An 18,939-nucleotide genomic window follows, 5' to 3' on the forward strand; every position below is an offset into this window, starting at 1 on the left:
CCTCAGGAGTCGGGCTGGCCTCTTTGCTTCTTCTGTTGACTGGTTTTTCCCCACCCCTCTAAGAAAGAAGGGGAGATAGTTCTTTCCCATTGGGTGGGCTTCCCAGACCCCTATCCCTGCCAGAAGAGGCCCGATAACTCCCAGGTGGCTGGTCACTTACCACATGCACCTAACCTGCCTATCACTTCTCTGCTCTGAACCTCAGCCTCAGCCTCGTCTGTCAAATGGGGTGGGGCACTTACGCCCCACGTCATTCTTACGAGAGACCTGGAGGAGAGAGGAGAAGCCCTAGCCCTTCCCCTGCCTAACTAGGGGTGCAGCCCGGATTGGGTCTGGGTCTGCAGGGGGAAGTGCGGTGGGGGAGACCCTGAGTGCTAGTGCCCACCAATCTGAGCCCAGGCTGGCCACAGACCCCTGGCTTCTCTTCCATCTCAGGAGTCTTTCTCCCTCAGCCCCCTCACTCCCAGCCACATTGGAAGATGATAAAAAAAGAAAAGAAAGAAATGGTCCTCCCACTACCTGGCAGGCGTGCCCACGATGAGAAATGCCTTTCCAGGGGAGCGTGGTCTCTGCAGAGCCCTTGCCAACCCCCAGTCCTACCTGTCGTGATCCTCTGGCTGCTCCCTTGTGTTTTCTCCCCCTATTCCCACCTCCACCTCACTGGCTGGAGGGAAGCGGGGAGAGAAAACAGCCTTCACAGTGGGGCTAAGGACTCAGAGACTAGGCATGGGGGAACGGGGGACAGAGGGTGGGAGGGGAACCCCAGGACCAGCGTGAAGCAAGTCATTCTTCCCTTCCTGGTTTATAGGGAGGTAGAAGTGAGGGGTGGGAGTGGAGTACCTGACCCTCATAAACTCTAGGACAAATTCAAGGCCCAGAAAGGGCTGGGCCCCGATGAAGGGCTCAACAAGCTTATAGGATTAGATAAGAGAGCCAGGGGGACATCAGGAATGGTCTTACCCAGCAAATGTGCAAACTGAGGTCCTAGAGGGGCCAAGACTTCCCCAATCACACAGCAAGTTAGAGGAGGTAGAGGCAGGACTAGAACGTGGGCCTTCTGTATCCAGTCCCAGTGGTGGGAACGGAATGCAGGATAACTTAAAGAGGATAGTGACAAAGCCAGGTCAGGCTGCCACGGAGGTCAGAGTCCAAGCCTGACCATGGCTTTTATTCCTCCCCTACACACTGAGCTCCTGTGCCACCAACTTGGATGCAATAACAAGGAGAAGAGAAATTCTTGCCTGGATCTTCTGGGGAGCCAGATTTCCAGGTCTTTCAATGTTCCAGAATTGCAGAAATGCTGGAAGGAACCTCCTGGATCACCTATTCATGAGAGAACTCAGGCCAGGGAGAGGAAGGCCGTGCCAAAGGCCAAGCCCCAGTGAGTGACCCACGCATGTCTCAGGTTCCCAGACCAAGGCTCTTTCTGGTGTATCACAGTGGTTAGGAGGCCAGGCTATGGATGGGTCTGACACACCTGGGTTCGAATCCCTGCTCTGCCATTCACTGGCTATGGGACCTCACTTTACTTCTTAGTCATTTATCTGAGCCTCAGTTTCTCCACCTGTAAACTAGAGATGGCAGCGCTTACCACATAGGGTGTTATAAAAATTTAATGTAGGCCAGGCGCGGTGGCTCAAGCCTGTAATCCCAGCACTTTGGGAGGCTGAGACGGGCGGATCACGAGGTCAGAAGATCGAGACCATCCTGGCTAATACGGTGAAACCCCGTCTCTACTAAAAAATGCAAAAAACTAGCCGGGCGAGGTGGCGGACGCCTGTAGTCCCAGCTACTCGGGAGGCTGAGGCAGGAGAATGGCATAAGCCCGGGAGGCGGAGCTTGCAGTGAGCTGAGATCCGGCCACTGCACTCCAGCCTGGGCGACAGAGCGAGACTCCGTCTCAAAAAAAAAAAAAAAAAAAAAGAATTTAATGCAATAACATTAGTTCCACGGGGACAGACTCTGTCTCACTTACTATCGTCTTCTTAGCATCTAGAACACTGCTCAGCACATAGTAGGTCCTCAACAAAATGGAACACTCATAATCATTATCACGCTGTACTATGCTGCTTCTGGCTTGATATCAGTAGCAGGGGCAGAAACAGGATGACCTCTTTTATTCCACTGGCCCCTGAAGAGAAGCCAGAGTCTGGCTGTTGCAGAGGGAGGCCACCAGCCATGCTAGAAAGAATGGCTGTGCAGCCTTAGACAAGTTCTCTCCCCTTTCTGTTTGGTTTCCCCCCAGCACAAGGAGGGCATTGCTAAGTGATGACTTAAGTCCCCCAGCTTGAGGACTGCTCCTGGACCCTGTGCCATGGCTCTGCCTGAGATAGTTAAATTTTCTCCTCTGGGATGCCCAGAGGGAAGGGCTGAGGGGCAGGGCTGGGCATCCCAGATGAGAAAAAGGGTGGGGATGGGGCAGTGGCCAGGCTCTGCCAGGCTCCTGGGAGCCTTTGCTCTATTAGGCGGTCAGCTTATAGGACACAGGAGTGATCAGGGTAGCCAGGCGTCAGTGCAGGCACCAGCCTCCACTGGGGCCTGAGAATGAAGCTTCTGGTGGATGATGGCTGGTTCATTAAGGGGATGAAGGGCAAGGCTGGAGACTTGCTGAGCACTTCATCTGCCCCCACTCCCAGGCCAGCCTCACACTACCTGGCACTTAGCGGTTCCCTCCCCAGCAGGCACTGGGGAATGGTGAGGAACCTTGATGCTCTCATAACAGTCTCCAGTGCCCGCTCTGCCCATTAGCTCCTGCTTCTTGCGGCTCTTTATTGTGAGGGAGGCTTTATTGCTACCTCTGGGTTGTAGGGTGGAGGGTGAAGTTCTAGGAGCAAGAGGCCCTGGCTGGGCATGACAGAGCAGGTTCCCTGCAGGACTGGGAGCCCCCTCCCAGGGCTGCCAGCTCCCAACCTGGGGTCTTGCCATGGTTTGTTGCCAGCCAAGTCACATTTGTCCCCGTGAATCCTCTTGTCCCCTACACACACACACACACACACACACACACACACACACACACACGCTGACCACACCCTCAGCAGAGCTCCACCCTACTCCTGGCATCAGGGCCTCTGGGGAGGGGCTAGACAGCCAGGCTATTTTCCAGAGGGTTTCAAAGGCCCAGATCTGGAGGTTCATGAGCCCAGAAAGCTCTGGGCTCAGGAGAAAACAAAGCAACACCCTTCCCTGAGCCCTTGGAGGAAATGGCCTCCAGGGGCCAGGGAGGAAAAACAGGAAGGGCCAGGCTGGGGAGGACGTCCTGAGGGTGGGGACGGGGAAGAGGGCCAACCTATCCCTGTCTTCCTCCCTACACTAGTGGGCTCTGCAGAGGGAGCGGCCAGCGTGGTCCTGGCCTTGGGCTGCGCTAGGGACTGTCCTGGGCTGCACTGGGAGGTCTGTCCTCAGCTGGTGGCTGCCCACCTGAGAGCTTCCTCAGGGATCCCAGTTCACGTGATGGGAGCTGAGCGCTGGGGTTAGAGAGTCAGAGTCCTCCGTGGGTGGGGGCAGAGCTGTGACACCTGCCCTCCTCTCTCCACTCCTTGGCCTGTGGGGGCCCCAAGCAAACTCCCCTCCCCTCATTCACCCTTCACTCTTCATTTACTGAGCCCTCCTCAGTACAAAATAGCAACAACAGAGTAGAGGATAGCAATAACACAAACTGCTTCCTCCTACCTCTGCCTCCACTTTACAGATGAGAAGACTGAGGCATGCGGACAATGAACGAAAACAAACAAAAACTTTGCCCAGGTTACACAGCCAGTGAGCACTGGAGGAGAATTCAAATGCTGGCTGCCTGCCGGACTGCACGGGGCTTGCTGGTAACCCTTTCCTGGAGCAGTAAAGGCTTAAACCTCAGTGGGGTCAGGGAGCCCCAGGAGCCCGGAGGTGGGCAGCTGACCCCGGCCCTAGTGGGGCAGGAAGGCTCACGGCTGGCGATCCTTCACACTTACCATTGACTCCGTTCACCCTCCCCTGCTCGTGGGCGACTCACGCTTTCTCACGATCTCCTCTCCTCAAACCCCACCCCACCCTCCCCCGTCCTCACTCTCAGCTGTTGACCTTGTTTTTCTCACTCCCTGAAGACAATCCAGTCTCTCAGAAGTACTTCCAGATTTGCACGGGCACATCCGCCCCCACCAGCCTCTGCACCCACACATTGCCTCCCCGAGTCCTAGGAGAGATGACTGTCCACGCCTGCCCTCACCCACCACCCAGGCAGGCACCAGAGCCCAGTCCCTCTGATCAGCAAGTCATCCCGTCTCAGTTCACCAAACCATTCCCGTCAGTGGCTGTTTTTCCTCCCATCTTACACATACCTGCTCTTGATCCTGCTTCCCCTGTGGCTGCCACCCAATTCCTTGTTCCCCTCTGCAACGAAACTCCTCCCAGGGTTGTCTTTATCCACTATCAGCGGTTCTTCTCCTCCTGTTCTTTCTTAAACCCACTCCAATCTGGCTTTCATCCCCACCACTCTATCAAAAACACTCCTATGGGCCTTGCATGCTGGCTGATACCTGTAAGCCCAACGATTTGGGAGGCCGAGGCAGGAGGATTGGAAACCTGGAGTCTGAGACCAGCCTGGGCAACACAGCAAGACCCTGTCTCTACAAAAAAATTTTAAGGCTGGGTGTGGTGGCTCATGCCTGTAATCCCAGCACTTCATGAGGCCGAGGAGGGCAGATCATGAGGTCAGGAGATCAAGACCATCCTGGCTAACACGATGAAACCCCATCTCTACTAAAAATACAAAAAATTAGCTGGGCATGGTGGTGGGCGCCTGTAGTCCCAGCTACTTGGGAGGCTGAGGCAGGAGAATCGCTTGAACCTGGAAGGCGGAGGTTGCAGTGAGCCCAGATCACGCCATTGCACTCCAGCCTGGGCGACAGAGTGAGACTCTGTCTCAAAGAAAAAATAAATAAATAAATAAGAATTAGCCAGGCATGGCGGCGCACATCTGTAATCCCAGCTACTCAGGAGGCTGAGGCGGGAGGTGGGATGATCGCTCAAACCCAGGACGTTAAGACTGCAGTGAGCTAGGACCATACCACTGCCCTCTAGCCTGGGTGACAGAGTGAGACCCCATCTCAAAAATAAATAAATAAATAAAATGCTCCTACCAAGAAGGAGCTTCTCCATGGCTAAACTCAACTGTCAGTTCTCAGTCTTTCTGCCACTTGCCCCTGACCCCATGGCATTTGGCAGCGTAGCCCTCCCTCTTCCCTGAAACACTCTTTCCACTGGGCTCCTAGGTCACCTGCTGTACTCACTTGGTTTTCTGTTACTTCTCTCACCTTTCCCTCTCCGTCTCCTTTGCTGCTTTTTTCTCTTCTTCCAGACAGCCCAACATGGGGTGCCTCAAGCCCAGACTTTGGTTCTGATCTCATTCCTCATTCCTCTGGTGAGCTCACCCAGTCTCATGGCAACAGCATGTATACACCAATGACTTTCACATCCATACCTCTAGCCTGGACCTCAAATGTTCCACTGTCCACTCAGCATCCCCTCCCTGCACTAGATAGCTCAGGTCCAACGCATGCCAAGCTGAGCACCTGTTCTCCGTTACACAACTCGCTCTGACACATGCCTTCTTCACAGGGATGCCACCTTCCCCAGTGGGCAAAAATTGGTTCTTGGGGGGACAGAAAAATATTGATATTACAATGGTTTGTAATTTTCCAAAGGGCCAAAGTACATGAACATGTATACGTCATAGCTGTGGTGTTAAAATTCCACTGTGGGCCGGGCGCGACGGCTCACGCCTATAAACCCAGCACTTTGGGAGGCTGAGGTAGGTGGATCACCTGAAGTCAGGAGTTCAAAACCAGCCTGGGTAACATAATGAAACCCTGTCTCTACTAAAAATACAAAAATTAGCCAGGCATGGTGGTGCGCACCTGTAATCCCAGCTACTCGGGAGGCCGAGGCAGGAGAATCGCTTGAAATCAGTAGACAGAGATTGCAGTGAGCCCATAGCCCATATCACGCCACTGCACTGCAGCCTGGGCTATAGAACAAGACTCCATCAGGAAAAAAAAAAAATCTGTTGTGCGGGGAAGTGATTAGAGAAAAATGTCTTCAAAGGCTCCTGAGGGTGGGTGATAGTGAAAAATTGATTGAGAAAAGGCACTGCTCCAACACAAACCCCATTTCAGCCAATGGCAATCCAAGCCTTCCATGGCTCAGGCCAAAGCCTTGGAGGCGATGATCTCGGCTCCTCCCTTTTTGAAACAACCCACGTCCAATCCATGAAGAAATCCAGTTGGTTCTGCCTTCAAAATAGATCCAGAATCCAAGCCCTCCCAACCACCCCCACAGCACCCACCCTGATTCGAACCACCATCATGACTTGCCTGGATTAGTGCAGCAGTCTCCTGACTGGTCTCCCTGCAGCTGCCCCCGCTCCCTACACACACACCCAGAGTGATCTTTTTACAATATACGCCAGCTCATGTCCTTCCTCTTACAAAAGACACTCCAGTTGCTTCCCATCTCCCTAAGTTCTCATAGTGACCTGTCCTCCCCTCTCCCCCAACACTCTCCCCCTACACTCTCCTGACCACTTCCTCCCTCCGCTCCAGCTCCACAAGCCCCCTTGGTTTCCTCCAACAAACCAGGTATTATCCCACCCTACAGCGTTTGCACTGGCTGTTCCCTCTCCCTGGTACACTGTTACCCAGATAACTGCAGGGCTAAATCCCTCTCCTCCTTCAAGTCTTTGCTCAGATGCCACCTTCTCAATGAAGCCTGCCCTCATTACCCTGTCTCAACATTGCAATCCACCCCCAGATAACCCTCACTTCTCTCCACCTTTTCTTTTCCCAAACACTCACCACCTTCTAACACACTATAACATTTCCTTCTTTTGCTCATTGCTGATTGCTATCTCCCTCTGCTAAATGCCAGCTCCTGAGGGCAGGGATCTTTGTTTTGGTCACTGTTGCATCTTCAGCATGACGACAGAGCCTGGCACACACTAGGTGTGCCTGATACACCCTGGACACTCACTGCAGCCTCCTGCCATATCTGCTTTCTGATGTTTCCCACCCCAGGTTCCATCATATCTCCCCACCTTTGAAACCACATTTCCCTGTCCCTGAAATGCCCCCCACGCCCCCATCCCTTAGTGAGCTCTTTCTCAGCCGCAGAACTCTCTCAAAGATGACTTCGCCTCTCCGGTTAGGTCAGGAAGGGCCCTGCCTGCCAGACAGGGAATCTGAGCATTTTCCTAAGAGCAATTATGGATCCATGGAAGGGCTTTGAGCTGAAGAGCAACCTGGTCACACTTGCGCTTTGCTGCCCTTAGGATAGTGGACAGGAAGGGAGCCAGGCTGGAGGCAGAGGAGGAGACCTAGGGAGGAAGTCGATGCAAGATGGAAGGACTGGGGCTAGGGCCATGAATGAGGGGCAGGGGAGGCTGCGAAGGACTGGAGCCAGGAAGGAAAAAGACCAGGACTCACTACCAACAAAATGTTTCCAGGTAAGGAAAAGACGGAAAGTAGGGACATGGCCAAGGTCTCTGCTTTGTAGGGTCAGGGTTGTGGTGGTGCCTTAGCTAAGGACAGGTCATGGGGGAGCTTCTCTCCTGTGCGAGAAGCTTCTCTTCTCTCTCACTACAGCTTCCATCCCCTTTCACTGAAGCATCTGGCACCCCAACACTTCTGGCCATAAAGAGAGAGGTCAATGGGGATTTGGAGAGGGATGGGCCTTCCCCAGGGGAACACAGACCTCAGACCTGGAGTGGAGGGAAGGGGCTCACACAGAGGTCTTTTTCAGAAAACAGGCCTTAAGGCTGTTCCCCAGAAATTAGAGAGGAACTTCCGGCCGAGAAGCCCATACTTGCCTCATGTTCTGCGTAGCCTTGTTTGACCAGAAAGACAAACAGCACAGGGAGTGGCCTTTGTGACATTTTATGAGGACTCCCCAACTCAGCCCAGGGTGTGGCAGTCAAGAGAAGACAAAAGGCATCCCCTAGTCAGACACAGCTATCCCTGGAGCATCTCCCTGGAGGAGCCAGAGACCCTCAGAATCATCTCATGGTATGTCCTCATGTTGCAGATGGGGAAACTGAGGCCCAGAGACAGAGAGAAGCAAATTGCCACAGGGCACAGTTGATATTACCAGGAGGGAACTGAGGCCACAAGGAGAGGACTTATCTGATCTGATAGGGATAGACTAATAATAGCCCCGGTATTTGTATAGTTATTTTCTTCCCAGGCGTTCAGAGCACTGCACGTCCATGATCTCATTTGTCCACAAGACATCCCTCTGGGATGGGTGACAAGGCGACTTCATGCAGATGTGAAAATGCTCTGTCATCCCCCGCCGCCTGCCCCCAATAACCTTAATTTTCTTTTTCAGTCTCTATTATGTCCCCTTTCTTCCCATAACCAATTTAATTCAACAAAGATTTACGAGGCTACTGCTTGGTGCAAGGTGCTGGGCATTTGGGAAGCTTCAGGATTTCCCCAGGGCCAAGGTCATTGCTCTGCTTTCTGTAGTCCCAAAGCACTGTGTTCAGACCTGCATTTGTACACATCCTATTGTCTCCATACAGCTACCATCTTGGAGGGCAGGGCTTGGTCTTGTTCAAGCTTGCACACCCCCATAGTGCTCAGGCCAGGGCCTGGCATACGGGAGCCTGGAGAAATCCTTGACCAGGGCCATGTTTCCCTGAATCCACCTGTTAATGCACTTGTCGCACTGTATGACAATTACTCAGAGAAAGAGCAGGATTCTGTATATGCAGTGCCTAGCACATAGCAGCTATGTCATTAATATTTGCTGAATGGATCAATAAAAAATGTGAAAGGAGGAAGATGAGGGTGGATAGTAATGGGCGATCCTTGCCCTGAAAGAGCTCCCCGTCCGTTGCAGGGGTGGAGCAGGTGGGCAGAAAGCGGGATTGAAGAGCTGTATAAATGCTATCAACTTGGACAATTCCATCACCGAAATGCTGAGAAGTGCCATGGGGCTACAGAAGAGGGGAGTTCAAACTCACCTGGGAGAATCAGGGATGGCTCCCTGGACAAAGTGACAGTGAAGACGGGCTTTGAAAGGTGGAAACCCATAGGGAGGAACTCAGTTTCTAGCTGAAGGCAGGGCACTGGGCAAGACGAGGAGGTCAAAAGTCACACTGGGGCAGACTCTGTCTCAGGCGAAGCTGCTCCTTTCCACAGGCGCGGGGAGCCATCGAAGGTCCAGGGGCTGAGAAGACAGTAGCGCAATTGGATCTCGTGTCTCAGAAAACCACAGAGAGGCCGGGCGCGGTGGTTTATGCTTATAATCCCAACACTTTGGGAGGTGGGCGAATCATTTGAGGCCAGGAGTTCAACACCAGCCTGACCAAGATGGCAAAACCCTATCTCTACTAAAAACACAAAAATCAGCCAGGCATGATTGCAGGTGGCTGTAATCGCAGCTACTCAGGAGGCTGAGGCATGAGAATGTCTTGAGCCTGGGAGGCGGAGGTTGCAGTGAGCCAAGATCATGCCACTGCACTCCAGCCTGAGTTACAGAGCAAGACTCTGTCAGAAAGAAAGAAAGAAAGAAAGAAAGAAAGAAAGAAAGAAAGAAAGAAAGAAAGAAAGAAAGAAAGAAAGAAAGAAAGAAAGAAAGAAAGAAAGAAAGAAAGAAAGAAAGAAAGAAAGAAAGAAAGAAAGAAAGAAAGAAAGAAAGAAGAAGAAGGAAGGAAGGAAGGAAGGAAGGAAGGAAGGAAGGAAGGAAGGAAGGAAGGAAGGAAGGAAGGAAGGAAGGAAGGAAGGAAGGAAGGAAGGAAGGAAGGAAGGAAGGAAGGAAGGAAGGAAGGAAGGAAGGAAGGAAGGAAAAGAAAAGAAAAGAAAAGAAAAGAAAAGAAAAGAAAAGAAAAGAAAAGAAAAGAAAAGAAAAGAAAAGAAAAGAAAGAAAGAAAGAAAGAAAGAAAAAGGAAAGGAAAGGAAAGGAAAAAGAAAACCACGGGGAGGGAGGGCATGGATGGAAAAGACTGGGGGAGGCAAGTGACTGGGCAGGAGCCAGGTGAGGTGGAGGGTGAGCGGCTTGAGTGTCTGACTTAGGGAGGTGGCTCAGGAGTCTGAGAAGAGGGTGTGAGAGGCTGGGCAGAGAAAAGGGTCTGAAGGATATGGACACTAATTAGGTGTGGGGGAAGAGCAGCTGGAGGATTTGGGGAACCGATGTGGGGCTTGAGAGAGTGATGGGGCCTTAGCAGCCGTGGGGTAACTCCAGGGAGGTAATGAGTTTCCTCCACCTGGTGGAGAGGCTTCACTAAGTACACAGCTGCGGAGCTTGGGAGGGAGGTCAGGGCCCCAGAGACAGTGCTGGGAATGGGGATGAAGCAAAAGCTGAGGCCGTGGGAGTGGATGAGGTCACGAAGAGAGTGGGTGAGAAAGAAAAGGGAAGAGAGGACGGAGCCTTGGGGGACGCCCACCGTTGGGAGGGGTGGGAGCAGGAAGAGAGCGGGAAATGAAGCAGCCAGGAAGATGGGGGTCCCCCATTCTTCCTCCTTTCCAGGGTGCCCGGCCTCTGCGCCCCCTCACCTCCCACGGGCCACACCCAGCTGAGGAGCAGGCTCTGTTGCCTGCTCAGCCTCCAGGAGAGCTCTGAGGAGTCGAAGGCAGGAAAGCCCAGGCATTGAAGGTTTGGGCTCTAGACCTGGTTGGAGCTGGTGTGACTCCCACCTGTCCCTCCACCCCGCCGGCTGCCCGACCTCAGGCAAGCCACGCCCCAGGCAAGCCACGCCCCTCGCCTCCTCAGCCCCCTCACCTTCCTAAGAGGATCACAACGGGACTTCCGTGACTATTAAATGGAATAATGCGTGTTATACACTTGGCACCCGGGCCTGGCAGTCCCTCAGAGCTCAGTAAGTGCTGCCGGCTGCTCTGACGATTATTATTGAGCAGGATTGGATTCTGGCACTCAGGCCGGCAGGGCCAAGGAGCCCAGCAGCTCTCGGAGGCCTTGGTGAGGGAGGGGGCCTGGCCACCTGAACTCGCCCAGTCTCGGAGTGCTGGGGCCTCTCCTGTCATCCTCCTCAGCCCAGAGCCAGGGATGGCTGAACTGGGACAGTCCCAGCTCTCCCGGCGCAGATCACCCTTCCACCTGCGAGGGATAGGCCCCCACCCCCACTGCGGTCTTCAACTCCAGCTAGGGCAGAGGGTGGGGCCTCAATCCTGGGGCTGGGGATCCCTCAGAGAGAGTCATCTCCCCCGCCCCCCGTCTGTGTACCGGCCCCCTCCTCCTTCCGGGCTGGCGCGGACGCGTCCTCTCAGGTCCGCGGTAATTTGTCTGCTCACGCGGGCTCCGCGGCACCCCCTCCGCGCACGCGCATCCCCGCCCCGGGCCGGATACTCGGGGCGCTCTGGGTGGGTCAGTCCAAGTTGCGGAGAAAGATTTCTATGCTGGGGGCGCCAGTCGCTGGAGGCGCCGGCCTTGAGCCCAGGCCGGGCGTTTGCGGGCGCTCAGCTATTAAGAGCGGAGACGCCTCGTCCCCCGCCCCCCAAGAATTCTGCAGCTGGGACTCAGCCCAGGCGCGCCTTCTGCGCGGCCCTGGAGGACCAGGAGCGCGGGCGGCGAGTGGTGCTGGCTGGGATGGGGGCTGCTGGAGCAGGTCTTGGGTTGGCGGATTCTGGCTCCTGCCCCCTCACACACCGAGGCCTGAACCCTGGACTTCTCAGAGCCTCAGTTTCCCCTTCTCAACCTCAGCCTCAGACCTGAAAACAGGTCAATTGCTATCATCGTGGGCCTGCATGCCTGTCTGTGCAACCTCAGCAGGGCGGCAAGAAGAGTCATGGCCCGCTGAAGCCTGGGGAACAGGTCCCCATCCCACACTACCAGACCTGGCCTGGGCTCCCTCAGAAGAGGGGGGCTTGACCCCTCTACCAGCTGGGCTCGGGTCTGGGGTTCAAACTCAGGCCAGAGTTGTTCAGCGCTAGGAGGCCCCCATTAACTAGGCCACCCCTGGGGATGGGCGGTGGAGGCTGGAGCTGACTGGCCTGGGTGCCCAGGGGAGGTGGCTGCAAGGCCCAGGGCTTTGAACAAACCACAGAAGGTTTCTGCAATATCAAAAGAGCTCTTAGAGACTAATCATATGGGGGGAGGGGGGACAGTTGGCCAAAGAGCTTCTGCTTGGTTCCCATCAGCGAAGGATCAAAAAGCATTTGGTCAAAGAACCTTTAAATACCTTGAAAGGCAGGTGAAGCCAGTTCAGTGGGTTCCAACAGGGACTGAAACGCTGGTCTGAGCTGCAGACAAGCTGGCACCAGCCACAGGACATGCTGGGGGAGGGGCCCACTGAGGCAGGAGGGAGAAAAGGTGTGGATAGAGCAGCAGCCTACCTCCCTAACTGTCCCCTCTTCCCCCACACCCAGAAGTCACTGTGGAGAGGATGGGGAGGGCAGAGAACTGGGTTCAGACTGACAGAGCTGGAAGCAGTCTTGCAGGCTTCTGGGCCAGGGGTTTTCATCTGGAACCCAAAGGACTCCCACCCCAACACACACCCAATGATGGGCAAAATGTTGTGTCTCTGTTTGTATATGCACTTTTCTAGGGAGGAGAGGTCCACCGGCTTCATTAGCTTTTCACAGGGGTCTAAGACCCAGTCAGGATTAACAAACAACATCCTTATGGTACAGACTGGTAAAATGAGGCTCAGAAGGACTGAGGGGCTGACTCCGGGTCACTCACCTGGTAATCAGCAAACCGAGGTGCTTCCACAGTGCATCCCAGGAAGGGGGTCTTGCTAGCCCCCATGGCCCTCAGTCAGTCTCAGGGGTGCCTGAGCTGCCCAAGGGATAAGGAATGTCTCAGAGCAGAGTCCCAAGGCCAAACTTCTGACCAAGGCTGGGGCTGTCCCAAGCCAGAAGAAGGGATACCAACTTTAATCTTTTGAGGGTGGTGAGGGATTTGAGGGGCTGAGCCAAGCACTTGGGGAGTGTCAGGATGACCATGGAGAAGAGAGAGACTGAGAGCCAGAATCTGGATAAAGAGGAGGTTACAGGGTGAAGGGGTGTGGGAAGACAGATGGGGTGAGGGTGGGGTAGGAATAAGGTTTCTGGCCCTGTAACGTGGCCTGAGAGACCCTTGGGGGCCTATAGCTATGGTAGGTCAGCTTGGAGCAGGGTCTTTGGTGCCTGGGGTTACCCCTAGGGAACCAGGAAAGATCTAGACCTTGCCATCTCCCCAGGGTATTCTCACATCTTTGTGTGGAGCAGTTCTTAGCCTTATTTTACAGATAAGAAAACTGAGGCCCAGAGATGTCAAGTAACAAGCCAAAGCCAAACAGAGAAACAGGCAGAGGCAGGACCTGAGTTCGAGTATCAGATTCTTCCCTTGATGCTGGGGTCCAAACCCTGCCTTTTAGTACCAGGCCCCCAAAGCAGAACCCGGCAGAAGTGTGACAAGCATAGACTCTGGGTGGGCCTCTGAGATCTGGTAGTTACTGGGTCTTTCGAGAGGAGGCAATTTTGTATTGATGGTGATGAGGTGGGTATAGAGATGGCTGCAGCTGCCTCCTAGGAGTTTGCTGTCATGTCCTTTCTGGGGTGGAGACATCTGTTAACTTTATACTTTTGTCTTCTCCAGACTCGTCGTCTGCAGAGGAGGAAGGGAAAGACTAGGGGGTAGGAGCAGGGACACGATGACAGAACAAATCCTCACTCTCCTGGCCTGTCACCATCAGTGGGCTGTGCTGTTGCCCTGCACAGCCACCTTCCAGCTAGTCTCAGCCTGTCTCTCCTGAATCAGGCGAATGTTCAGCCTGGGTCTCTTGCCACGTGGACGATGGCAAGGAGAGAGGTGTGTTTGTTCTGTCACGTGAGCTGCACAAACAGCTTCCTCAGCATTTTTATTAATAATTCAGCCCATAGCCAAGGGGGTGGGGATGGGGGAAAGGACTGTGGGGAGACAGCAACATGAAGACCGCGCCAGGTAGAGGCCAGAGGGGAACTCAGGAGCCCTGCCTCCTAGCCGTGGCCTAGCAACAGAGCCAGGCAGCCTCAGGGGCCCTGTTTGGGAGAGTGCAGGCCCAGCATCTGCTCCTGAGGGACAGAATGTCCCTCCTTGAAGCCGACCCAGGACTCCTGGCCCTGAGGATGGTGCCAGATCGGAAACAGGCCTGAAGGGTCTGCAGCACACAGCACGGCAGTCCTTGGGGAACCAGGTGCTGCCCGCATTTCCTGCCATGTCATGGAACCCAGGACAGGGGACCAGCAACCAAACAGAATGAGAGGGGCTCTTTGGGCCCCCCTTCTCTGTGGACTGGAAGGGGAGAAGCTGAACGTCCAGAGGCTCGGGCCCTCCCCAATGAGAGACAAGACCCAAGGGCAGGGCAGGGGTGATTTACAGCCTCTGATCTTTTTCCTCAGAGGACCTGCTCACTCTTGCAGGCTCCATTTACTGCCTCTACCCAGTTCTCTGTGAGTACTTAGAAGACAGAATTGGGATTGGATTCTGGCACTCGGGCTGGCAGGGTCAAGGAGCCCAGCAGCTCCTAGAAACTCCCAGTTGGCTCGGCTCTCATCGATATTCCGGCAGGAGAGAGTAGCCTTCTAATGCAGCAGAATGGTTCACAGTTAGACATCTGGAAGAACTTTTCTGACAGGCAACACATGGGAATGGGGCGTATGTGGTGTCTCTGTTAAGGATAAACAAATAGCAACAACAACAATAATAATGGCATTCAAAAAGTATAAAGAATACATTATATGTTCCAAGTATCTTTTTTTTTCTTTCTTTTTTTTTTTTCTTTTTTTTTGAGAAGGAATCTCATTCTGTCACCCAGGCTGGAGTGCAGTGGTGCGATCTCAGCTCACTGCAACCTCTGCCCGGCTAATTTTTTTTTCTTTTCTTTTTTTTTTTTTAATAGAAACGGGATTTCACCATGTTGGTCAGGCTGGTCTCGAACTCCTGGCCTTGTGATCCGCCCGCCTCGGCCTCCCAAAGTGCTGGGATTACAAGCGTGAGCCACCGCGTCCAGTCTCCCAAGTATCATTTTAAGTGATTTGATTTTTTCACCATGCTTAAACGTAACAATAACCAAAGGTAATAGTTGTTATTATTACCCCATTCTAGAGATGAGGAAACTGAGGCTCAGAGGTGTCTGCCCAGGGTAAACACAGCAATGATGGCAGAGCCACGTAAATCTGTATTCTTTCCTCTTTCCCATGACTCTGCATCCCCTAAACAAAGTGACTGAGACCCAGAGAAGGGGTGTCTTCAAAGTATTTTCTGTGTCAATGCTGCAGGCAGGAATTTAAAAACCACCCAAGATTCCCAATGCCCCAGAGCCTCAGTTTGCACAACTATATTTCATGGCGTTCCTCTTGTGTGTCTGAGGAGCTGTCCAGCTCTGACATCCTGGAACAAGGACTGTCCAATGCCTGTGAGGAGAGGATGAGACTGGACTTCGTACTCTTGTAAGAAACAGGCTATAAGCCCTCAGATGGGAGCAAGCACTGGATCTCCTCATGAATCCCACAGTGGTTAGCAAAGGGCTGGGAGTCTCAACCAAGAGTGATTCTTACTCCAGGTTCTCTCGCCAGCTCCCCAGGGTGCTGGCTCCGGGGCCTTTAGCTCCCTGGGTCAGTTCCTTCTCCTCTAGAGGCCTTGCCTTCATCACCTGACACTTGCAAGGGGCAGCCTGGGGCATCTCTCAGATGTCCTGTCAACTCTGAAAAACTTTAGATGCTTAGTAAAGACCTGTTGAGTGGCGGTGATGAGGAATTCTGCTGTCCCTCTCTGGACTTTCAGATTGATGGGTGAAGGGATCTGAAGTGGGGAGATTCCTCAGCAGGGAACCTGTCTGTGTGCCCATCTGGGGTGGGGGGTGGTGAGGGTGCCCTATTTGCTCTTTTCCTTTCGAGACCAGGCTCACTCTGTTGCCAAGGTTGGAGTGCAGTGGTGCAATCATGGCTCACTGCAGCCTCAAACTACTGGGTTTAAGCCATCCTCCTCCCGTCTCACCCTCCCAAGTAGCTGGGACCACATGGGCGCACCACCACACTGGGCTAATCTTTATTTATTTATTATTATTTTTTGGTGGATATGGGGTCTCACCATGTTGCTCAGGCTGGTTTCAACTCCTGGGCTCAAGTGATCTCCCGCCTCGGCATCCCAAAGTGCTGGGCTTACAGGTGTGAGCTACCGTACCCAGCCCCTGTTTACTCTTTACTAGGGCAATGAGAGAGGCAGCTGGGGCGGGTGGGGGAATGAGCCAAGATTGCAGACCCTGCAGTCCCAGCCTGTTGGCTTAGCTTTCTGGGGTTTGCCAGGCCCCAAAGCAGAGTGTAGATAACTCGTGGGTTCTTGGCTGCACATGGGTGAGCTGGGGAGGACAGCTGCAAGGTGTATGAAATAGGATGGCCCTTCCCCAGAGGGTGAGGGCTGAGATTTCTGGCCACTGAGGAATGGTGGCCTTAACCTACAGATGCCTTTTTTCCTTCCACTTTTATTTAGAACATTCATTCCCAGGAAATCTGCTCTCTACTGGAACAGTCTTCATGGAGGTTTGCTGGGGAACTTCCTTATCTTTTTCTCAACCGGAAGAGCTATAGGTGGAGGTGAATGTGTATGTGTGTATGTGTGTGTGGTGGTGGTGGTTGGGGATAGACTCCATGTGATTTCAAGGGGATGGGGTCTGTTTGTGTGTGTGTCGGGGAGAATTGAGATAGAGCGGTGTTCCTGGCTGCCTTCTGCACTGTGGGCAGGTGGAGGTGTGGCAGGGCGTGAGTAGTGCAGTATAAAGCCAGCAGAAGTGGATTTCTCAGGGTGGAAATAAGAATCCTTGACTCTGGGAAGCGTAGCTCACCTGCAAACTGCATTCTCAGCACAGGGGAGGGCAGGATGCTGCCACAGACCCAGGGATTTTACCCTCTTACCTAACCCATCTGTGAAGGGTAGGGGCAGCACCTGTATTGCGGGGAGCGTCAGTGTATGTGTCTCTTTGTGTGGGCAGCATGTCTGTGTGGGGGGGAGGGGGCAGCATGTCTGTGTGTGTGTGTGTGTGTGTGTGTGTAGGTGATTAGGTGTGTAGGTGCGTGCAGGGAGGTCTCTGTGCCTGATACCCCTAATGGTTCAGTTCCGGGATTTTCATATCCTTGGGAGACAGGTCTCTTCTCCTCCCTGCCCCAGAATCAAATCATCCCAATTCTGTAGAGAAATGAGAACTAGTGTTCACCTGATTTAGACTGTACTGAGCCGGCAGAGGGGCAGAGAGGACCAAGAGAGGTCCAGGGTTGGAAGGGGAAGGAGGGATTTCCTTCCTACCCTCCGAATTGCTAGGGTCAAGGAAAAGAGGGGAGGATCAGAGGAGGAGCTGCTGCTGGAGAGGGATAACCAGAGGCTGAAAAGTCTATTTTCTTCTTTCGTGGGGCTGGGTTAGGTGAGGAGGGTCACTAGGCGTAACCTCCCACCGAGGGCAGGGATCTTAGCCCTTTATGCTCCACCTGTGTGCGAGCTTGGAGAAACACGGGACTGGTGGACCCAGGCTCAGCGCTGCCAAAAATTCCACTCCTGGTTTTCGCACACACCAGCCCGTCTGCCCGGGACCGCCGCGGTGTTGAGTTCGGAGCTGACGCCCTCGAGCCGCCAGCAAGCGGAAATCCCGGAGTGGATCTCTACGCCTTTTGGATCGGAGCCAAAGGGCACTTCGGAGGAGGTGGCCGGCTCTGCGGCCCTGCCCGGTGCCAGGACGCGGCCATCGGGGAAGCACGGGCCGGGGGTGGGTCGCGCTGCGGAGCCGGACCCGCTGACCGGACAAGCCGGGCCGTGGGGCTCGGCGGCCCTCCCCGCCGGGGCTGCGGGCGGGCGGAGCACGGGGCGGCGGCCGTGCCCTCGGGGCGGCTCCGGGCGGCGGCGGGCGCGGGTGCAGTGCGGCGCGCGGCCGGCAGCGGGCGCAGGCGGCGGCGGTGGTCGCGGCGTTTGGCGGCGGGCGGGCGGCGCCGGCAGTGCCCCGGGCGCGCTCACACACGCGCTCACACACACACATACACACGGCCTCGTACACACACACGCTCCGGCGCGCACACGCGGCGCGCAGGCCGGAGGGAGGAGGCTCGGCGCGGCTCGGCGGCGGCGGCAACGTGCTCCGCGGGCGGGCGGGAGGGCTGGCGGGCGGCCCCCGCTCCCCGGCTCCGCGGCTCGGTGCAGCCCGCGCGGCCCCCGCCCTCGGACCCGCCCCCGGGGGTCGCCCGGCCCCATGCCCAGCGGCGGCGGCGGAGCAGCGCGCGGCCGCGGGCGGCTCTGAGGAGCCCGGAGGGAACCGGCGACGAGGGGACCATGTACCGGGACCCGGAGGCGGCCAGCCCAGGTAAGCGCGGCCCCGGCGGGCTGGGGCGCCCCGCACCGGCGGGCAGGACGGCGGCAGCGCCGGACACCGTCTCGGAGCCCCAGCCTGGGGCTGCTGTCCACTCGGAGCCGCACGAGCTCCCCCAGGGGTCATCCCAGCCCCGGGGGCGCGGGCTTGAGCGGCAGCGGCTTGGACCCCGGTCCCCCGCAGTCCGGACACTGCCAGGCTGGATGTCCGGGACGGGCTTCGCAGTGTCCCCACAAGGACCTCCCCCCCCCACCCCCCAGCAGCCCAAGGACAACGTGTGTGGCAGAGCGAGGAGCCGCTGCCCCTGTGGGAGCCGGGCAGTGCCCTCAGAGACACCCGCGGCTCCCAGCACCGGTGCCTCGGGGGTGCCAGCTCTGGCGGACCCCAGGGTGAGGATCTCGGCAGCTCTTGGCCAAGATTGTGGGCACAGGGGAGCGGAGTGGCATCGCAGTGCCAACTGTGAATTGAGAGGGTGCCAGGGGGCAAGTGGGAATCTGGTGCGGCAGCCGGGCAGGGAGGCTCTGGGGGGTGGGGAACCGCAGGGGCGTTGATGGGGGAGACGGGGTGCCTGAAGGGAAAGAGAGCAGGGGCTCTTGAGAATGGGGGTGCCAAGAGAATGTTCTCCTAGGTTTGGGGAGGGG

At 55.3% G+C, this 18,939-nt stretch overlaps 1 protein-coding gene and 1 pseudogene across 10 annotated transcripts in view; one reads left to right on the top strand and one right to left on the bottom strand.

Annotated features, from left to right (window-relative positions):
• The window catches only part of LOC107126514 (large ribosomal subunit protein uL10 pseudogene), a 53,646-nt pseudogene extending 42,339 nt beyond the window's left edge, over nt 1–11,307 (bottom strand).
• A 6,700-nt stretch (nt 11,308–18,007) lies between these two features.
• Nucleotides 18,008–18,939, top strand: part of SYT7 (synaptotagmin 7) — a 65,685-nt gene continuing 64,753 nt past the window's right edge. For all 10 annotated transcript variants that reach the window (XR_012423159.1, XM_005577633.5, XM_065528066.2 and 7 more), the window contains exon 1: nt 18,008–18,292. Coding sequence is in view for 9 of the 10 variants with exons in the window: in XM_005577633.5 (XP_005577690.2) it covers nt 18,262–18,292 (31 nt within the window). In the remaining variant the exon portion in view is untranslated. The remainder of the gene's footprint in view (nt 18,293–18,939) is intronic.

The sequence above is a fragment of the Macaca fascicularis genome, chromosome 14, assembly GCF_037993035.2.
Source record: "Macaca fascicularis isolate 582-1 chromosome 14, T2T-MFA8v1.1".
In the NCBI taxonomy this organism is placed as follows: Eukaryota; Metazoa; Chordata; class Mammalia; order Primates; family Cercopithecidae; genus Macaca; species Macaca fascicularis.